At 44.8% G+C, this 19,861-nt stretch overlaps 1 protein-coding gene across 10 annotated transcripts in view; it reads right to left on the bottom strand.

Moving 5' to 3' along the window:
• CTPS2 (CTP synthase 2) overlaps positions 1-19,861 on the bottom strand; it is a 191,447-nt gene that overhangs the window by 17,319 nt on the left and 154,267 nt on the right. For all 10 annotated transcript variants that reach the window (XM_087871414.1, XM_087871413.1, XM_087871415.1 and 7 more), the window contains 2 exons: positions 19,106-19,161; positions 2,363-2,459 (listed from right to left, as the gene is read on the bottom strand). In XM_087871414.1, the coding sequence (XP_087727540.1) occupies positions 2,363-2,459; positions 19,106-19,161 (153 nt within the window). The remainder of the gene's footprint in view (positions 1-2,362; positions 2,460-19,105; positions 19,162-19,861) is intronic.

Raw genomic sequence — 19,861 nt, 5'->3', positions numbered from 1 at the left:
TGATAAGGCAAGAGGATTACAGAATAAAGGCATTTGCAGATGATCTAGTTGTTACCCTAACACAGCCAATGGAATCAATAATCCTGATGAAGGACATTATACAAGACTATGGTAAAGTCTCAGGTTTTAGACTGAATCATAAAAAGACTAAGATGATAGTTAAAAATATGACACAAGATCGTAAACACGAGCTTGAAAGGAGGGCAGGTTTTGAGGTTGTACCAAGGGTAAAATATCTAGGAGTCCAGGTTGCAGAATCAAATACGAAATTGTTTCAAAATAACTACGAGGTGTTGTGGCGAGAGGTCCAGAAAGATTTAGAGACTTGGAAAAAACTGCAACTGTCTCTACTTGGAAGAATAGCAGCAGTTAAGATGAACATTTTGCCAAGATTTCTTTTTCTGTTTCAAATGATTCCGGTGCTTAAAAGTGATAAACAAGTGAAAGTGTGGCAAGCTGGAGTGAACAAGTTTGTCTGGAACGAGAAAAAGCCGAGAGTGAAATTGAAAATTATGCAAGATGTTCCAGAAAGGGGAGGTCTTAAATTACCAAACCTACAGTTATATTATGATGCAGCAGCTTTGACTTTAACAAGTGATTGGTTTGGAAGGAAAAAGACTGGAATATTGAATGCAGAAAGTTTTGATCTTGAATTTGGATGGCATGCTTACTTATTTTATGATGATAAAGTCGACAAAGTATTTAAAAGCCATATACTTAGAGACTCTTTGATGAGAGTTTGGAAGAAGCACCGACTCAAATGGGATTATAAAATACCGCTATGGCTGGATCTTGGTCATACTTTGTGGAATACAAATATAATGTCACTCGGGGGGGGGTTTATATAAAGAGGTTCTTTTTACAGATGCGGGCAGATGGCAACTGAAGACACTACAGACACTGTTGGTTGAAGGGATTAATTTAACCTGGCTACAATATAATCAATTGCAATTGAGATGGAAAGAGGATCAAAAAACTGGTATTATGTTGCATGAGGAAGAATTGGTTAGACATATAAAAGAGAAAGGTCCAATGCATATTAAAAGGCTTTATAATGTTTTGTTAGAAAGGGATTCAGAAACCGAATTAGTTAAAGATTGTATGATTAAGTGGGCTCAAAATTTTGAAGAACCAGTGATGTTGGAAACATGGGAAAAAATCTGGGTTCAGAATGTTAAATTTACACAGTCGCAGAATTTGAGGGAAAACTTCTACAAAATGTTTTATAGATGGCACTTAGACCCCAAAAAGTTATCATGTATGTACCCTAATGTTCAGCCAAAATGTTGGAGATGTGAATGCTTGGATGCTACATATTACCATGTTTGGTGGACCTGTAGGAAAGTTAAGGCTTTTTGGATAAAAATTTGGTGGGTCATGCAGAATGTTTTGAAGAAAAAAATTCAATTTTCTCCACAACTGTTCTTATTGGGTATAGTTAAGGGTTTTACATTGGGTGAAACAAAATTGATATTGTATATGATAACAGCAGCAAGATTGTTGATAGGTAAATATTGGAAAAACGAAGCTTTGCCCTCTATTGAGGAATGGACTTTGAAGATGGCCAGTTTTGCAGAGATGGCGAAGATTTCAGCATACTTAAAAGATTGTTCACAAGAGACTTATGAATGGGAATGGAAAAAGTGGATAGAATATGTTCAGAACAAATATCAAACTAGGAAGTATCAAATAGCTTTTATTTGAAAATAATGTATTACAAATATTTTAATGTAATGAAGATAAAAAGAAAAATTATAAGGGGGAGGGTTCAAGTTTTATACAAGTTTTATACTAAGGTTTTTTTTTTACCTGATATGAGTATACTGTGTGGAAGTCTGGGGGGAGGGGAGGGTTAGGGAGGTTGGGATGTTTGGGGTGGGTGGTGGTGGTGGGGGGGAAATGGGGTGAAGATGTAACTGTAAAACTTTTGAAATAAAAAAAAAAGAACAATTTGACAAGGACATCAATTACTGAAAAAGGTGGTGGGTTTCCTTCACTTAAGCATTCAAGCACTGGATACATATTAAAAGATCAGTTTGGACTCAGTCATACCTTAAAAATCTACAACATAATGATCAGGATGATCACTGGTATACATTTAGAAGTAGCTTTTTTAGCCAAATTTTATAGTACACACTTTCATACAGCAGTTAGATAAATGTACATCTTTATTTTCACGGAAAGCTCATGCTAGGTCTCCTTCATAGTTCTAATTTTAATGTGGCAACCAATAGCATCCCTAAAATTTCAAGATCTAACAAATGTCAGCATTGACTCTTATAGATTCTCCATGTATTTACAGTAACATTAATTACACATCATCTTTCATATGCAAGATGTTGCCAGAAACCAAAGTCCTTACCATCCAATTCAATGATCTCCATTCTCTTTCCTTCTGTGTCATGCCCAACAAACTTCAAGCCTTTATCTTCAAAGAAGTGAATCAATTCAGGATTTACCTGCAATGGGAGAAAGCAAAGAGGTAAAAGATAAATGTACTGCTCCAAAGTTCTCAGTACTGTGATACTGGTGAAAATTTATGCCCAGACTAGTATCTGCATTGGCAGTTCAGAGTTTCTACTTATTTTTTATAGAAATATTCATGGCCATTGTATAGACAACCATTGCCAAGCCCAGTTGTAGATCCATCAGCCTCCTCAACACACTCAGCAACCTCAATGCAAGACACTTATGATGGAAATTCTAGGACTGTCTGAAGAAAATTTGGAGGCGCAGACTGGCTTTAAGAAAGGCCAGTCCATTGTTGATCAGTGTCTAGTACTCCATTATCTCAGGTAAAAATACCCCTTACGCAACACAAGCTTTCATAAGATTTTAAAGAAATATTTGATTCTACACCCTGAGCTAAATTGTGGAAAAAATTGGAGGATGAGTCTTTGATTAATTGACATCTATTTTATTTTATATGCATGCTTCATGAAAGGGCATCACTCAAAGTAAGTTGTAACCCCCAGGACCATCTCACTAGTGTTATCAGAATCAAGAAAAGCAACACAAACTTTAATCCACAAAACTTTCTGGAAGACATATCTACTCTAAGTCTGTAATGGCAATGGCAATTAATACAACAGAATAGAATAGAACAGAACAGAACAGAACAGAATTCTTTTATTGGCCAAGTGTGATTGGACACACAAGGAATTTGTCTCCGATGCATAAGCCCTCAGTGTACATGCAAGCAACAAGTATTAAAACATGATCATAATCATAAAATACAATCATCATAAATCATAAGATACAAACTCAGCAATAGTCATAGGATATTAAAAAAGCAAACAACATAAATCATACTAGGATATTCAATAAAGGCAATCAACATAAATCATGAGATACAAACAACAGAGTTATAGTCATAAGAAGCTAAGGAAATAGATACCATATTTTTCCGACTATAAGATCCTCCAAAGTATTAGATACACCTAGCTTTTGGGGAGGAAAACAATAAAAAAAAAAATTGCCTCCTTGCAGCAAGCAGCAAAAAGCGTGGTCAGCTTCAGCACAGCCTGATTTAGCACAAGCAGCTGATTGGCAGTTGGATCTGCCTCCTGGAACACCTCCTATCAGCTGTTCCAGGCTGTGGAGATTGCTGCTGCCCATCGGCACCGTTCCTGCCCATTGCTGCTGTCACCTATCGCCACCTTGGTGCGCTCCATTTTTGGCCTCCACATGTCCCATTTTTGGCCCGTTCCAGGTGGTGGGGATAGGCAGCGATCTCCACCGCCTGGAACGGGCCAAAAATGGGATGCGCAGAGGCTGAAAATGGGGCACGTGGAGGCCAAAAATTGGATGCACGGAGGCTGAAAATGGGGCATGTGGTGGCAGTGTTAGGTGACAGCAGCGATGGGTGGTGACAGCCCTAATGGGCGGCGGAGATCCCTACAGCCTGGAACAGCTGATAGGCAGTATTCCTGGAGGCTGATCCAACCACCAATCAGTTGCTAGTGCTAAATCAGGCTGTGCTGAAGCTGACCACGCTGTTTGCTGCAAGGAGGTAAATTGCTGGGAGGCAGAAGCCAAAGGGTGGGGCTTGGCAGGTGGGGCTTCAGCAACATTCACTGTATAAGACGCACAGACATTTCCATCCATTTTTTGGGGGGAAAAGTGCATCTTATATTCTGAAAAGTACGGTAATAGGAAAGATGAAAAGATGAGACAGATAATAGGTAATACAGTCCTACTAGGTGGTTTGACATCCTAGGGCAGGGATGTCAAACTCAATTTCATTGAGGACTGCATCAGGGTTGTGTTTGACTTGGAGGGCTGGGGACGTGGCCGGGGTGTGTGGCCGGGAGGCATGACAGCACTCAGCCTCCTGCAGTACTCTGCCAGCCAAAATGGGATACGGGGGTAAAATGTGGGCTTTACTTTGTGACATCCAGATCCAGTGAGCAAGGGGCATGAACTGCACAGAAAATACACTTTTGTTTGGTTATGAAGAAATATCCCCAAAGTCAGATGTACACTAAATGTAGACTGATTTTTAGCTACACACCTTCCTAGCAAAGAGCAAATTTTGAAGCTCCAGGTAAAGAGGATTCATTTTAGGATAAGTAACCACAGTTCACATGTTAGAGGTTCATAAAGGAATGCTGGGAAACTCTGTATTTTAAAGAACATTTGAGGGAGGGGTGCAGAATAGCCCTTCTCTGCCTGAGGCTGTAGAGACATGGCACCAATCAAAACACTGTGAAGCACCTGATCAACACTGACAGGATAAGCCAATAGTACAGCAACGGCTAACCTTTTTCGCACTGAGTCCTGAAACTGGACAGTGCGCACTCATGGGTGCCGGAGCAAAAGAATCCAGAAGAGAGCAGCTGTCCAGCACACATGCGTGAGCCGGAACCCAGAAGAACAGTTGGGTGCCCCGTGTGTGCCCGATCCGGTAGTGATGGAGGCGGGTGGTTCAGAGAACCGGTAGCAAAAATCCCTGCCCCCCGCCCCCATGCCCAGCTGAGCTGCACAATCATCAGAAGCTTTTTTTTTTACTTTTAAAAGCATTTTTTCTACAATCTCTTCAGACGAAAAAATGCTTTTAAAAGTAAAAAAAGCCTCAGCCGATCAGGCAACTCAGCTTGGATCGTCACAGCCTTTTGAAAGCATTCTTTACAACCTCTTCGCTGAAGAGGTTTTAAAAGTAAAAAAAAAAAAAAAAGGCCCCGCCCACCCAGTCACATTACCCCCCTACCAGGCCACACTCACAGAACCGGTAGTAACAAATTTTAGATTTCACCACTGTCCACGATCCTTTTATAATCTTCCTTGGCCTTGTCAAGATATCGTTTCACCAGTTGATGAATGGCCTGTAACTCAGTCAAGAATTCATCCGCTGCTGGAACCGGGGAGTCAAGGGAAAAAACACGGGTGATAGCCCAGATTGGTTAAGAAAGGGGTGGTTTGAGTGGAGGTGTGCTGGGAATTATTAAAAGCAAATTCCACAATGGCTAAGTATTCTGTCCAATTGTCCTGTTGCTGATTGACAAAGCAGCACAGATATTGCTCTAATATTCCAATGATTTATTCAGTCCTGCTGTCAGTTTTGGGATGTTGAGCCAACGATAAGCAGATCTTGACATCTAAGGCCGTCATCATCCCTCTCCAAAACTGGGCAGTGAACTGGGTCCCTCTGTCTGACATGACCCTATCCGGTAGTCCGTGTAGCCGAAAGACATGTTGAATGAACATGTGGGCGGTGCTGTGAGCTGTCGGCAATCCTCAACAGGGAATGAAATGTGCCATCTTTGTCAACATATCTACTACTACAAACACAGTCGTGAAACCCGAAGACGGGGACAAGTCCGTTAGAAAGTCCATCGAGATGACACCCCAAGGTCTCTCTGGTGTTGGCAAGGGCTAAAGTAGTCCTGGGGGAGCGCCCACGGCCGACTTGGCCTGTCGACAACAGACGCAGGACGTCACATACGTCTGGACATCGTGACAGAGACGAAGCCACCAGAAGGTCCACAACACTAGGTTAAGGGTTTTAAACAGACCAAAATGTCCCGCCGCAGGGTTGTCGTGGCACTGGGACAATATAAGACACCTAAGCAGCCCCAATGGTACATAAAGTCTCTCCCTGTACCTCAAGAGTTCGTTGGTAAAGTTCCAGGGAGAGTCAGGCCCTACTTCACGCTTCCAAAGATCGACATAGGCGTCCTGCTGCTGTGCCTCCCGGATCTGAACCCGTAGGTCGACAGGTGGGACAGCAGCGAACGACTCGACTGGAAAAATTGTTTGAGGCGGAAGCGGGTCCTTGACTTGGGCATATTTGGGTTTCCTCAAGAGCGCATCTGCTCGTTGATTACGCCCACTCAGAATGTACATCACCTTGAAGTTGAAGCGGGTAAAAAAGAAGGATCACCGGATCTGATGTTGATTGAGTTTCTGCACGGTCTGCAGAAACTCCAGATTCTTGTGGTCCATCCGGACTTCCACTTGATATCGGGCCACTCGAGGTGATGTCTCCAGGTCTCGAACACGGTCTTAATGGCCAGTAGCTCTTTTTCCCAGATGGTATAATTGCGCTTGGAAGGATTCAATTTCCGGGAATAGTATGTGCAAGGAAAAAGAGTACCTCCAGCCATGTGAGCCTGGAGTAACACCGCTCCAACTGCGATATCCGATGCATCCGTTTCCACCACAACGGACAGTGAGGATCAGGATGCTTAAGAATTGGCTCTTTCATGAAGGCCTGCTTTAAAGCCAGGAATGCCTGCTGCTTGGGAGTGCCCGACCGGAACAGGACTTTTTTCTGCAGGAGTCGAGTGAGGGGCTCGGTCAAAATGGCAAAGCCAGGGATGAATGTCCGGTAATAATTGGCGAACCCAAGGAGTCGCTGAACATCTTTCACCTGACGGGGAGGTTGCCAACTTTCAATGCCTCGACCTTGCTCCGATCCATCGCTATGCCCTCAGGAGAAATGCGATGGCCCAAGAAGTCGATGGTCATCTGGTTGAATTGGCATTTCTCCAGCTTCACATATAACTGGTGTTCCCAAAGCCATTGCAAGACCAGTCGAAGATGTTGGAGATGACTTTTCCAGGATGTCAAGTAAATCAAGATGTCATCAAGATAAACCACAACAATCTGGTCCAAAAGATCCCGGAAAATATCATTCATAAAATGCTGGAAGACAGCGGGAGTGTTGGTTAATCCAAATGGCATGACTGTATATTCAAAATGGCCATACCTGGTGCCAAACGCTGTCTTTCACTCATCCCCTTCTCGTACCTGAACCAGATTGTAAGCGCCACGCAGGTCCAACTTGGTAAACACGATAGCCCCCCGAAGTCTCTCTAGGAGTTCAGGAATCAAGGGTAAAGGATACCTGTTACGCACTGTAATGGAGTTCAGCTTACAATAATCGCAGCAGAGACGCAAGTCTCCAGTTTTCTTCTTGACAAAGAGGACCGGAGCAGACAAGGGCGATGATGAGGGCCGAATAAAACCCCGGGCCAGGTTTTTGTCCACAAATTCCGTTAACGGAGCCAATTCAGGGTCCAACATAGAATACAACCTCTCTGCAGGGAGCGGTGCGTCCGGGATTAAGTCAATGGGACAATCCTACGACCAGTGTGGGGGCAATTGGTCCGCCTCTTTCTCACTAAAAACGTCCACAAAGTCTGAGAGGTCGGCCGGCAAAGAAACCGCAGGTGGACCCTGCATCTGGCCTGTGCAGACTTGGTGAGTATGATCCACATATTGCAGGCTTGGGAACGACATGAAATTCTGGGACCAAAGAATGTGTGGATCATGAGTCTGAAACCACGCCAGCCCCAAAACCAAAGGAAAATGTAATCCGGACGTGACATAAAATTGGATGGCCTCCTCATGCTTACCGATGGTCAGACGCACAGGTTGAGTGGTGGCCTTAATTGGCCTGGACAGAAGCACCCATCAATGGTCTCCACAACCATGGGAGGATCCACTGGACATCAAAGTGATTAGCAAACGCCTCGTCCATGAAATTGGTCATCGTGCCGGAGTCCACCAAAGCATGAGCCAGGATCCCTTGGGGGTTATTGGCAATGAAAACTTCGGTGTTCAAAATCAAATGACGAAGGGGTCCGGAATCCACCTCCGCAGGGCGTGAGCCGGTGTTGGTACGTGCCTGATCAAGGGTCTCCCCTAGATCGGGCTCCAGCCATTTCCCATCAGGGTAGACTGTGACTGTGGTGCAGGGCCAGGAGTCGATGCCTCCCGTCGCTTCTTGGGGCAAGAGGCGGCAAAATGTCCAGGCTCCCACAATATAAGCACAACCCCCCTGCCCATCGTCTGTCCTTCTCAGCTATGGACAGGCGGGATCTGGCTGCACCGATTTCCATGGGCTCCTCCCTTGGAGCTGAAGCCTCACGAACAACTGGGTTCACACGGAGTTCCTGGTGGGCACAATGAGAGGGTCGCCACTGTAACCTTGCATCAATTCTAAGGCACAGACGAACCAGCTCATTAAGAATCAGAGGAATGTCCACTCTAGCCAACTCATCCTGTAGCGCCTCCGACAAACCCTCCTGGAATACATCCAAAAGTGCTGCCTCGTTCCAGGCCGAGTCCTGGCTTAGCAAACGGAATTCGCTAATGTATTCCTGTAGGGGTAGCCGGCCTTGCTTCAAGGACTTCAACCGTCTGGTGGATATTTGTGCTTTGATAGGGTCCTCGTACATTTGCCACAAGTGCTCATGAAACCCCTGAAAGTCATTAAGCAATGGACTGTTCTGGACCAACAGGGGCGTGGCCCAATGAGCTGCAGAGCTGGAGAGCAGGCTGATAATGAATTTGACTTTATCTCGGTCATTGCGAAAATTCTCAGCTCACAAACTCATAAGTAAACTGCATTGTCCAAGAAAAGCTGGGAATATGTCCAAATTACCAGCAAACATATCTGGCACAGCTGCCAGGCAGTTTCTCCGAGGAGGAGGAGAAGAAGCAGATGAAGCCATTTGGGCTTGAAGTTGAGCCATTTGGCCAGCTATCACAGCTGACTGCTGCCGAAGCTGTGCATTCTCTTCCCTCAGCTGCTCCATCTTAATCAAGGTTTGTGTGTGTGTGTTTTGTGGCAGGGAACAAACTGTTCTGCCCCAGCTACGGACCCAAAGAACGTAGCACACACAAAGTCTGTACAAACCTTAGTTTACTAAATTAAATCAGTCTTTTTCAAACAAATGCTGTTAATTAATTTTCTTAACAGCTTACAAGAATCCAAAGAATAAATAATCGTAATCTTACTAGGATTGGCAGAAAGCCCAGAAGCAATTTGCAGGACACTGATAAAAGAACTAAGATCCAGACGCGAAGGAGAGTGAGCTAAATTGTTCCCTGCAAATTGCCTCAGTCATCGTCTGTCCTTAAATAGGCTAAGGGAGTGGCCAATTAGCCCCAAGCCTTACTCTCGAGGAGACCTCCTCCTGAGGAGCCACTCCTGCCTTTTGGCAGCTCTGCACACCCGTGCATCGAGAAGAGGTTCTTCCTCTTCACCCATGGAAGCTTCAGGAGGTTCTGAAGGCCCTGGCTGAATCCCCGCTTCTGGCACCACATCTTCTCCAGCTTCCTCATTGTTCAACTCGAGGGCCAGCTGCACAGGCTGCTGGCACAGGACCACACCAGCCTCCTCACTGTCGGAATCAGCTACTAGTTGCACAGGCCACTGACGGGCCACAACAAGGGCTCTGCATGCCACCTCTGGCATGTGTGCCATAGGTTCGCCATCACAGCACTAGTATATGAAAATAAGAGCAAACTCCACTCCCTTCTAGTACTGATGATGTTACCTACATGATGATGTTCATTTGGTAATGAAACATCTGCAAGAAAACCATCAAGCTCAGAGAGCACCAAGGACCCCACAGTTCAACCCTGAGTTACAAATATTGTCTTCTATCAATAAAAACTTTTTGGTTAGAGGGACTCAGAGCCTGCCTTATATGAGATGGATTTCCAGTGGATTTCATTCTAAACTTTGATATGATTTCTGTAAATAAGGAATGTAGAATTATAATGGCTGAGTCTTTAAAATACAAAGCTAAGGGATAAACAAATAAAAAATAGATTTGAAAAAAGAAAAGGTGCAGGAAAAAAAGAGTGAAAGTGTAAGAAAGAAAGAGGAAAAGAAGGAAAACCAAAAAAGAATGACTTCCAACTTTCTTTGGTACAGATCAGTGGTGGGTTCCTCCCGGTTTTGCCCGGTACCGCCGAGCCAGTAGCGGTGACGATATGACATCACCGAACCAGTTCTGCCCCCCTGCCCACCCTGCATTATTCTTACCTTTTATTTTGCCCCACCCCCAATCTATTGCTGCCTCCTGAGTCCCAGCTGATCGGCTAGAGGGAAAAAAACTGTTTAAACTCTTGCCGTGGGGCTTCAAAGGGCCGCCCTACAGCTGATCAGTGTTAAAAGAAAACAAATGAGTAGACTGGTGCCTGCAAAAATAAATGGGCAGACCGGTGCCTCCAAAAATAAATGAGTAGACCGGTACAGCTCTGCAAGCAGTTAAAAGCCTGGTAGACCAGTATCTCTGCTAAATCCTAAAGAATTGTCACATGACCATCAAGCCACACCCACAAAATAAGCCATGCTCACAGAACCAGTAGTAAAAATTTTTAGAACCCACCCCTGGTACAGATATAAGTAAAAAATATATCAAACTCTTACTTTTAAGATTAACATTTGTCTACCGTATTTTCCGGCATATAAGATGACTTTTTAACACATGAAAATCTTCTCAAAAGTCGGGGGTCATCTTATACGCCGGGTGTCATTCTCCTGTAACCAGGCAGACCAGCCCGAAAGGCTCTGACGAGCCTTAAATGGCTCTGACGATCCAAGCTCTGACGATCTGCTAATCAGGCAACTCAGCTGGGATCGCCAGAGCCATGGAGAAGGGAAAAACTTTTCCCCCTCCAGCTTGCTTACCTTAGCTCAGTGGTTGGGGGTGAAACAACCCTTTCACAGGGGTTTTGCAGGTGGTTCAATACAGAAAAACGAGCGCAGCCCTCGCCATCCAGAATGAATGGTGCTGTTGTGGCGGTGGGGGAGGGGGTGGCAGAAGCGGGAAGAAGCGGCGTTTGTGATGGCTGGAAGCTGTGAGGGTGAAGCACTACTTTCATTTGTACGGCAACAGCATTCCGCCTTGGTATATTTGTGTCAGCCAGTGGCTCAAGGCAGCCCTCCTCTCCTGCTGCCTGGGACTCAGAGTGGTAAATGGCATCTGATCCGGAGAGCAGCTGGATTTTGCTCTCTAATCTGGATGCCAGATCGGCCCCCTGCAAACTCTCGTCTCTCGAGGAGCGCTCCCTGAAGCGGGGCTGGAAACTTTGGTTGGGCTGCTTGAGAGAGGAGAGCTTGCAGGGGGGCGATCTGGTATCTGCAATGGAGAGCAAAATCCGGCTTTTTCTCTCCGCTGTAAGAGCGCTGTAAGAGTGGCAGCCCTCATCTCCTAATGCTTGGGACTCGGAGCGGTAAATGGTGACTGGTCCGGGGAGCAGCTGGATTTTGCTCTCCATTGCGGACGCCAGATCAGCCCCCTGCAAGATCTCATCTTTCGAGGAGCGCTCCCTGAAGCGGGGCTGGAAACTTTGGTTGGACTGCTTGAGAGGAGAGCTTGCAGGGGGGCGATCTGGTGTCTGCAATGGAGAGCAAAATCCGCCTTTTTCTCTCCGCTGTAAAAGCAGCATCCGGCTTTTTCTCTCTGCTGTAAGAGCGCTGTAAGAGCGGCAGCCCTCATCTCCTAATGCTTGGGATTCGGAGTGGTAAATGGTGACTGGTCCAGGGAGCAGCTGGATTTTGCTCTCCATTGCGGACGCCAGATCAGCCCCCTGCAAGATCTCGTCTCTCGAGGAGCCCGACCAAAGTTTCCAGCCCCGCTTCAGGGAGCGCTCCTCAAAAGATGAGATCTTGCAGGGGGCTGATCTGGCGTCCGCAATGGAGAGCAAAATCCAGCTGCTCCCCGGACCAGTCACCATTTACCGCTCTGAGTCCCAAGCAGCAGGAAACGAAGGCTGCCTTTTGCTGCAAACATACCAAGGCAGAATCCTGATGCTGCACTTTCAGCAGACAGATGAGGGCTGCCTTGGCCATCGGCTGGCGCAAATATACCAAGGCGAATGCTCATGCTACACAAGTTCAAGTAGTGCTTCGCTCCCATACTTCTTCCGGCCCTCAGTCTCTCAGGGAGATGCTTGACTTCCTCTCAGCCCCAAGACACTGGCTGGCCCATGAGATGAGAGAGAGAGAGAATGAGAGAGAAAGAGAGAGAATCAGAATGAGACACAGAGAGAAAGAGACAAAGAATGAAAGAGAGAATGAGAGAGAGAGAATCAGAATGAGACAGAGAGCGAAAGAGACAAAGAATGAAAGACAGAGAAAGACAGAATGAAAGAGAATGAGAGAAAGAGACAGAGAGAATCAGAGAGAGAGAGTGAGAGAGAGAGAATGAGAGACAGAGAATGAAAGAGAATCAAAGAATCAGAGAGAGAATGAGAGAGAGAGAGAAAATGAAAGAGAATCAGAATGAGAGAATCAGAATGAGAGGGAGAGAGTGGGGAGAGAGAGAGAAAGAGGGGGGGGGAGAGAGAAAGAGGGTGAGAGAGAAAGAGAATGAGAGAGAAAGAGTGGGAGAGAGAGAAAGAGAAAGAGGGGGAGGGAGAAAGAGTGGGGGGAGAGAGAGAAAGGGGGACAGAGAGAAAGAGAGAATGAGAGAGTGGGAGAAAGAGAGAGAAAGAGGGGGGAGAAAGAGAATGAGAGAGAAAGAATGGGAGAGAGAGAGAAAGAGAATGAGAAAGAAGGGGGAGAAAGAGAATGAGAGAGAGGGGGAGAAAGAGAATGAGAGAGAGGGGGAGAGAAAGAGAAAGAGTGGGGGAAAGAAAGAATGAGAAAGAGAGGGGGAGAGAGAAAGAGAATGAGAGAGTGGGGAGGGGGGGAGAGAAAGAGAGAATGAGAAAGAGTGGGAGAGAAAGAAAGAGAGGGAGAGAGAGAGAGAAAGTGAAAATGAGAGAGAAAAAGAGAATGAGAGAGAAAGAGTGGGAGATAGAGAGAGAGAGACAGAGAGGAGGGAATGTGCCTGAAGGACCCCATCCTGTACTGGGAGTCCAGGTGCTTCAGCAAGTGGCGCACTGGATTCGTATTAGTGGTCCGCGAAATTTAAAATTATGAAGTTGGTGGTCCCTGAGGTCCAAAAGGTTGGGGACCCCTGACCTAAGACCATCGGAAAACACATATTTTTGATGGTTTTAGGAATAACTTTATCGTTGGGGGTCACCACAACATGAGGAACTCTATTAAAGGGTCGCGGCATTAGGAAGGTTGAGAACCAATGCCTTAGCTGCTTGCCTTGCTTCGCTTGCCTGAATCCATTCCATCAGCAAGCAACTCCCTGCCTGCAATCAAGCAGGCAGGGAGTTGTGGACTTCAACTCCCAGAATTCCTCAGCCAGCAAAACAAAGCTGGCTGAGGAATTCTGGGAGTTGAAGTCTACAAGTCTTAAAGTTGCCAAGGTTGGAGACCCCTGTTCTATTGGGTAAATTTTTTTCCCCTTTGGGATCTTTAAAAAAAAATAAGTTAATTGGGGTTTTTTTTAGTTGTTCTTTTTTAGACCTAGCCATTTTAAGTTTAGGAAGTTTTAAATTTAGCTTTCATATAAAAATAAAAATAAAATAAAATAAAATAATATTTGTGCAGCTTTGTGAGATTTAGTGTGTTTTTGTAGTGTTTCACTCTAACTACACAAACACACAAAATCTCACAAAGCTGTATGTGGAATTTTGTGTGTGTAAAGTGTGAAAGTTGGGTTTTTGGGCTTTTTGTGGCTGTGTGAGGTTCCTGCTTGTTTCAGGGGCCATTTTGGGTCTAGCACAGCTGCTTTTACATTGTGGATGAGCCAGTTGTGTTGTGTTGTGTTGTGTTGTGTTGTGTTGTGTTGTGTTGTGTTGTGTTGTGGGTGTGAAAAGTGTGAAAGTTGTTTTTTGGGGCTTTTTGTGGCTGTGTGAGGTTCCTGCTTGTTGCAGGGGCCATTTTGGGTCTAGCACAGCTGCTTTTACATTGTGGGTGAGTCAGTTGATGTTTTTTTAATTTTTATTTGGTGTGCGTTGGAAGAGGGGTAGTCTTATATGGCGAGTATAGCCCAAACCCTATATTTTAACAGGAAAATTTGGGGGTCGTCTTATACGCCCAGTCGTCTTATATGCCGGAAAATACGGTACATTATTTCCATAATCCCATATCTAATCATCAAAGCCCCAGATCAACTTTTAATTTCAGCTTCTCACAAAAAGTCCAGGAATGGCTCATATCGCTTTAATCACTATTTGTTAAGGAAACCACAACTGATTTATTTAATTGCACCAAACTCTAAATAAAAAGGGAATGGAAAATCCTAAATTCTAGTCTAGACCCATGCTTCTCAACTTTGGCAACTTTTAAGGCGCATTGACTTCAATTCCCAGAATTCCCCAGGCAGCATGAAGTTTGCCCATCTTAAACTTGCCAAGACTGAGAAATGCTGATCTACAGATAGGGATTTTCCCATTCCTCTTTTACTGGTTCTTAGTTAGGGTTTGTGACTCTGACAGCCAAACTGGGGCACCTCCCCCCCCCATGGCTCATTTTTGCCCTCGATGGCCTCCTGCAAAATTCCCACTCTCAGCCTATCCCAGAGCAACCACAATTCCCTCACTAACCTATTTTCCAGCTCTGTTCTCCAGCGTGCAGGGCAACAAAAGAAGACTATGGGACTACCAGTTAAAAAAAAAGTGCAATCAGATCTTCCAACTTCTTGGGAAAATCTTGCGAAGTTAGAAGGTCTAATTGAACTTTTTTTTTACTGGTATTTATTTATTTATTTATTTATTTTATTATATTTCTATACCGCCCTTCTCCTGCGGGACTCAGGGCGGTGCACAGCCGAGATAAAACATAACATATAAAATTTAAAAAACAGTTTAAAAACAATTAAATAATTTCGGCCCAGTAATTAAAATAACCCAATTAAAACCAATTCAATTAAAACTGAGAGGATGGGATCAAGCCAGCCCAGCTAGATGGAACAAGTGTGTCTTCAGGGCCCGACGAAAAGTCCGGAGGTCTGATATCGTGCGTATCTCAGGGGGCAGGTCATTCCAGAGGGCAGGCGCTGCCACAGAGAAGGCTCTCCCCCTGGGGGTCGCCGCCGGCACTGCCTGGCCCCCGGCACCCTGAGGAGGCCCTCTCTGTGTGAGCGAACCGGTCGGTGGGAGGCTATCGGCGGCAGAAGGCGGTCTCGCAAATACCTCGGCCCTAAGCCATGGAGCGCTTTAAAGGTGGTCACCAACACCTTGAAGCGCACCCGGAAGACCACAGGAAGCCAGTGTAGCTCGCGCAGGAGAGGTGTTATATGTGAGCGCCCCGTTGCTCCCATAATCCCCCGCGCGGCCGCGTTCTGGACCAACTGCAGCCTCCGGGTGCACCCCAAGGGGAGCCCCATGTAGAGAGCATTGCAGTAGTCCAGGCGGGAAGTGACGAGTGCTTGAGTGACCGTGCGTAGGGAGTCCCGATCCAGAAAGGGACGCAACTGGCGTATCAGGCGAACCTGATAAAAAGCCCCACGGTCTTCTTTTGTTGCCCTGCATGCCAGAGAATGGAGGAAAGCAGGTTAGTGAGGGAATTATGGTTGCTCTGGGATGGGGGTGAGGATTTTGCAGGAGGCTGTCCAGGCAAAAAACAGGATGTGGGGAGCCTTGCCCCATTTTTGCTAGCAGAGGCAATGTGGTCTGGTCCTTTGCTATTTCCAGGCTAGTCCTGTGGGCCAGATCTAAGCACCCAGCAGGCCAGATCCAGCCCGCGGGCCTTGAGTTTGACACCCATCCTAGGGCATAGACAGTGGGAATTAGTTGTTTAGTAGACTGATAGTATGGGGGGGGGGATTGTCTTTTTATCTGGTTTTTGTTTTAGCATGCAATGCCCTATAGCAAGGGTGTCAAACTCAAGTCCCGGGGGGCTGGATCCGGCCCGCGTGGTACTTAGATCTGGCCCATGGGGCCATCCTGGAAACAGCAAAGGACCAGCCTGTGTTGCCTCTGCCAGCAAAAACAGAGCTCAGGAGGGCTGCGGCCGGCCATCCTAAGCTCCATTTTTGCTGGCAGAGGGTTGTAGGAGGTCATCACAGCCAAAAATGGAGCTCAGGAGTGCTGCAGGCTGCCCTTCCAAGCTGTGTTTTCACATGCAGAGGCTTGCAGGAAGCTGTCACAGCCAAAAACAGAGCTCGGGAGTTCATTTTCACTAACAGAGTGCTCGGGCCACCACGGGCGCCCCCATGGGTGATGTCAAGCTGGCCATGCCCACTCTGGCCATGCCCACCCCCGCCCTGAAGTCAAACACAACCCTGATGCAGCACTCAATGAAATCGAGTTTGACACTCCTGCCCTATAGTATCATCTTGAGGGAAGAAGTTTAAACAGTTTTTGTCCAGGATGTGAGGGATCTGTAGATATTTTCACAACCCTCTTTCTGGCTCATGCAGTGTACAGGTCCTCAATGGAAGGCAGGCTGGTTGCCATTATTTTTTTCTGCAGTCCTAACTATCCATTGCATTCTGTTTCTGTCTTGTTTGGTTGATGTGCCAAACCAGACAGTTATAGAGGTACAAATGACAGATTCAATAATTCCTTTGTAGAACTGTATCAGTAGTTCCTTGGGCAGTCTGAGTTTTCTGAGTTGATGCAGGAAGAACATTCTTTGTTGTGCTGTTTTGATGATGTTTTTGATATTAGGTGTCTTGAGATATTATAGAACCTAGAAACATGAAGGTTTCTACTGTTGATACTGTTGTCTAGTATCATAAGAGGTGATAGAATAGAAGAGCTTCTCATAAAATCTATTATCTCTACAGTTTTGAGTGTACAGTTTCAGTTCAAGATTGTTCTGGTCACACCACAGGGCCAGTTGTTCAACTTCCTGTCTGTATGCAGATTCATCATCTTGAATGAGATCAATCATCTGCAAACTTCACTACTTTAACAGAAGGATTCTTTGAGATGCAGTCATTGGTATAGAGCAGGGGTGTCAAACTCATGTTGTCACAGTGGCATCATGTGATATATCGGGACTTTTTTCCCCTTTGCTAAACCGGGCATGGGTGTGGCCAGCATATGGCGTATCTGGCCTGCAAGCCGGGAGTTTGACAGCCCTAGTATAGAGAATAGAGTAATGGGGAGAGCTCACAAATCTGTGAGGCACCTGTGGTAATTGTACAGGTATCTGATGTGATTTCGCCTGCTGCTTCCTATTAGCTAGCTTATGATCCACTTACAAGTGTAGTCAGACACAGTTAGCTGAGTCAGTTTAGTGAGAAGAAGCTGAAGTCTACAAAAAGGACCCTTGCATAGGTCCTTGTAGATTCAAGATGTTGTAATATGTAGTGCAGTGCCATATTAACAGCATCATTTGCTACTCTGTTTGCTCGGTAGGCAAACTGCAAAATTAAAATAATCATTGGGCTTCTCTCCATGTTTTCTACTCAGCATGGGAAATGATCAGACCAAAGCACCCATTAAGCAATATGTAGGAGATACAGAACATTAAGTAGGCAGAACCCCAACTTTTATTGCCAGTGAATCCAACAGGTATTCTGCCTCTCCTTGACATAATTAACCTACCTCAAAGTATCTAGCAACTGGAGGACCTTTATACTGGCACTCAACTATTCTTAAAGGCTGATACAGGAAAATTCATTACCGAAGAAAGGTAATGCCCCTGTGACTGTGGGCATACAGAAACAACAGAGCATATTGTTCTCCAGTGCCTGTATTGCAAAGACATTTGTGCTAACCCCCTTTCACCATTTCATCATCACTGTATAAATATCCAGGGCCCACAGGACAATTTTATATTTCTTTGCTTGTGACAATATATAATGTTGCCAATCCTGAGCAGGACTTTATCATTTTAATAGGTCTAATTAATAAAAGCTCTTGGTAACAAATAACAGAGTGATCCAGTCTTTATATCTTACTAATAGTTTAAAAACAATGAAATGTACAGTAGTGCTTAATATCTATCAGACTGTTGCCTTAAAATAGCCTTAATGCATATTTAAACTGTTAGTTAATAATGTTTTATATTGCTATAGATTTATCCATATATTTTTTATTTCTTGTATTTGTTTAATGTCCCCCATGTTTTTAGACAGTTTGTATATGTGCTAGTTTTTTAAAATGTATTATTCTGTTTTTTAATATGTAATTTTTGTTTTAATGTTTTTAGCTTTTAAAAAAAATATTATTTGTATCCCACCCTTCTTATGATCATAATAAAGATTTGATTAGTATCTGCAATTTTCTTCTAAGACTTATTATTTTTAGTAGCTCTTATTAAGGGAAGCTTTTGGTAACAAACAACAGAGTGTTTTGGCCTTTATAGCCTAATCATAGTTTAAAAATAATGGAATGAGGCATAGATGCACATTCCCTTCTCTCTCATATGCTATGCAGATGGATTTTTCTTATTCACTCAAATTTGCATCATTCTCTAACTAATAATAATCAATTGATTGTTATGTTACTTTATGAACCAATGCTCAGTTGTATTCATATTTTTATGTCATTTTTCAATTGTTTAATCTCCCCATAGATTATCAGAAAACAAGGAAAAGGTCTCACACAGCATTTTGTCTAATGCTACGGTATGAACTGGAACTGTCTACTAAATTGCTGACAAATCCCCAATCGCCTCTTGAAATCTTCCTGATCTAAAAGGTGACTGGACCACACCATCCTAAATGGTTCTTCCCATTTGTAGACTTCTAGGATACCCAGAGTCCTCAGTTTCACAAAGGCAAAGGGCCAGTAGCAATGCATTCCACGTTCAGTTCATGTCTATCTGCTTCCAAGTAAAAACCAGCTTCATTCATCACAGCAACAACCCATTACAAGCTTATGGCTGCCATTAAGGGCATAAGCTCATGACCCAGTCTAGACTCTTCTCCCAGCATATAAAGATCCCATTGCCAGCCTCAAGATGATACCTAATGCTATGAAGTGATACATGTAATTATCTTAATATGGATAATTTTTAAAAAATTTAACCCCCCCCCAAAAAAATAGGTTAGATGTCACTTACCTCATAGCGATGTCTGTGTCGTTCTTCCACAAAAGCTTCATTGCCATAAAGATTCCCTAAAAAAAAATCACAAGCTTTTAAAAATATTCTGCTACTAACATTGTTTGTTTGCATTCTAATAATTTCTAATCAATTCTACAAAAGCTTAAGTACACAAACATTGTTCAGTAATCCAATTCGGAAAATTCATATCCTTGGCTTTGAGTTCTTTGGGTCCATTCCCCTCTCACCCTCCAGAGGAAAGGCAAAGATAAGAAGATATCCCAATTACGAGTCACAAAATGAAGGGAGAAACATATACAGTATGTGAAAAAGGAATTCCTCAAGAGCAGGGGTGTCAAACTCAATGTCATTGAGGGCTGCATCAGGGCTATAGTTGACCTCAGGGGGCCGGGCGGAGGTGGCCAACTAGGTGGGTGTGGCCAGCTTGACGCCACTCACTGGGCATGGCTGAATGGGTGGGTGTGGCCAAATGGGTGGGCATAGCCAGCTTGACACAACTCCCCAAACCATTGGCATGTTTCCTCTTTGCACTGGGCAGACTGGGCTGAAGCCACACTGGCCCAATGTTTCCTCTTCACTTTGGGTAGACTAGGCCGAAGCCATGCTGGCCTGGTGTTTCCTCTTCGCATTGGGTAGATTGGGCTGAAGCTACGCTGGCCCAATGTTTCCTCTTTGCATTGGATAGACCGGGCTGAAGCGATACGGGCCGGCCCCTTACATTTTCCAGGACGGCCCGGTGGGCTGGATCCGACC

The sequence above is a fragment of the Pantherophis guttatus genome, chromosome 5 (genome assembly GCF_059756535.1).
Source record: "Pantherophis guttatus breed Tessera chromosome 5, ASM5975653v1, whole genome shotgun sequence".
NCBI lineage: Eukaryota > Metazoa > Chordata > Lepidosauria > Squamata > Colubridae > Pantherophis > Pantherophis guttatus.
This window is presented reverse-complemented; position numbering and strand designations above follow the sequence as displayed.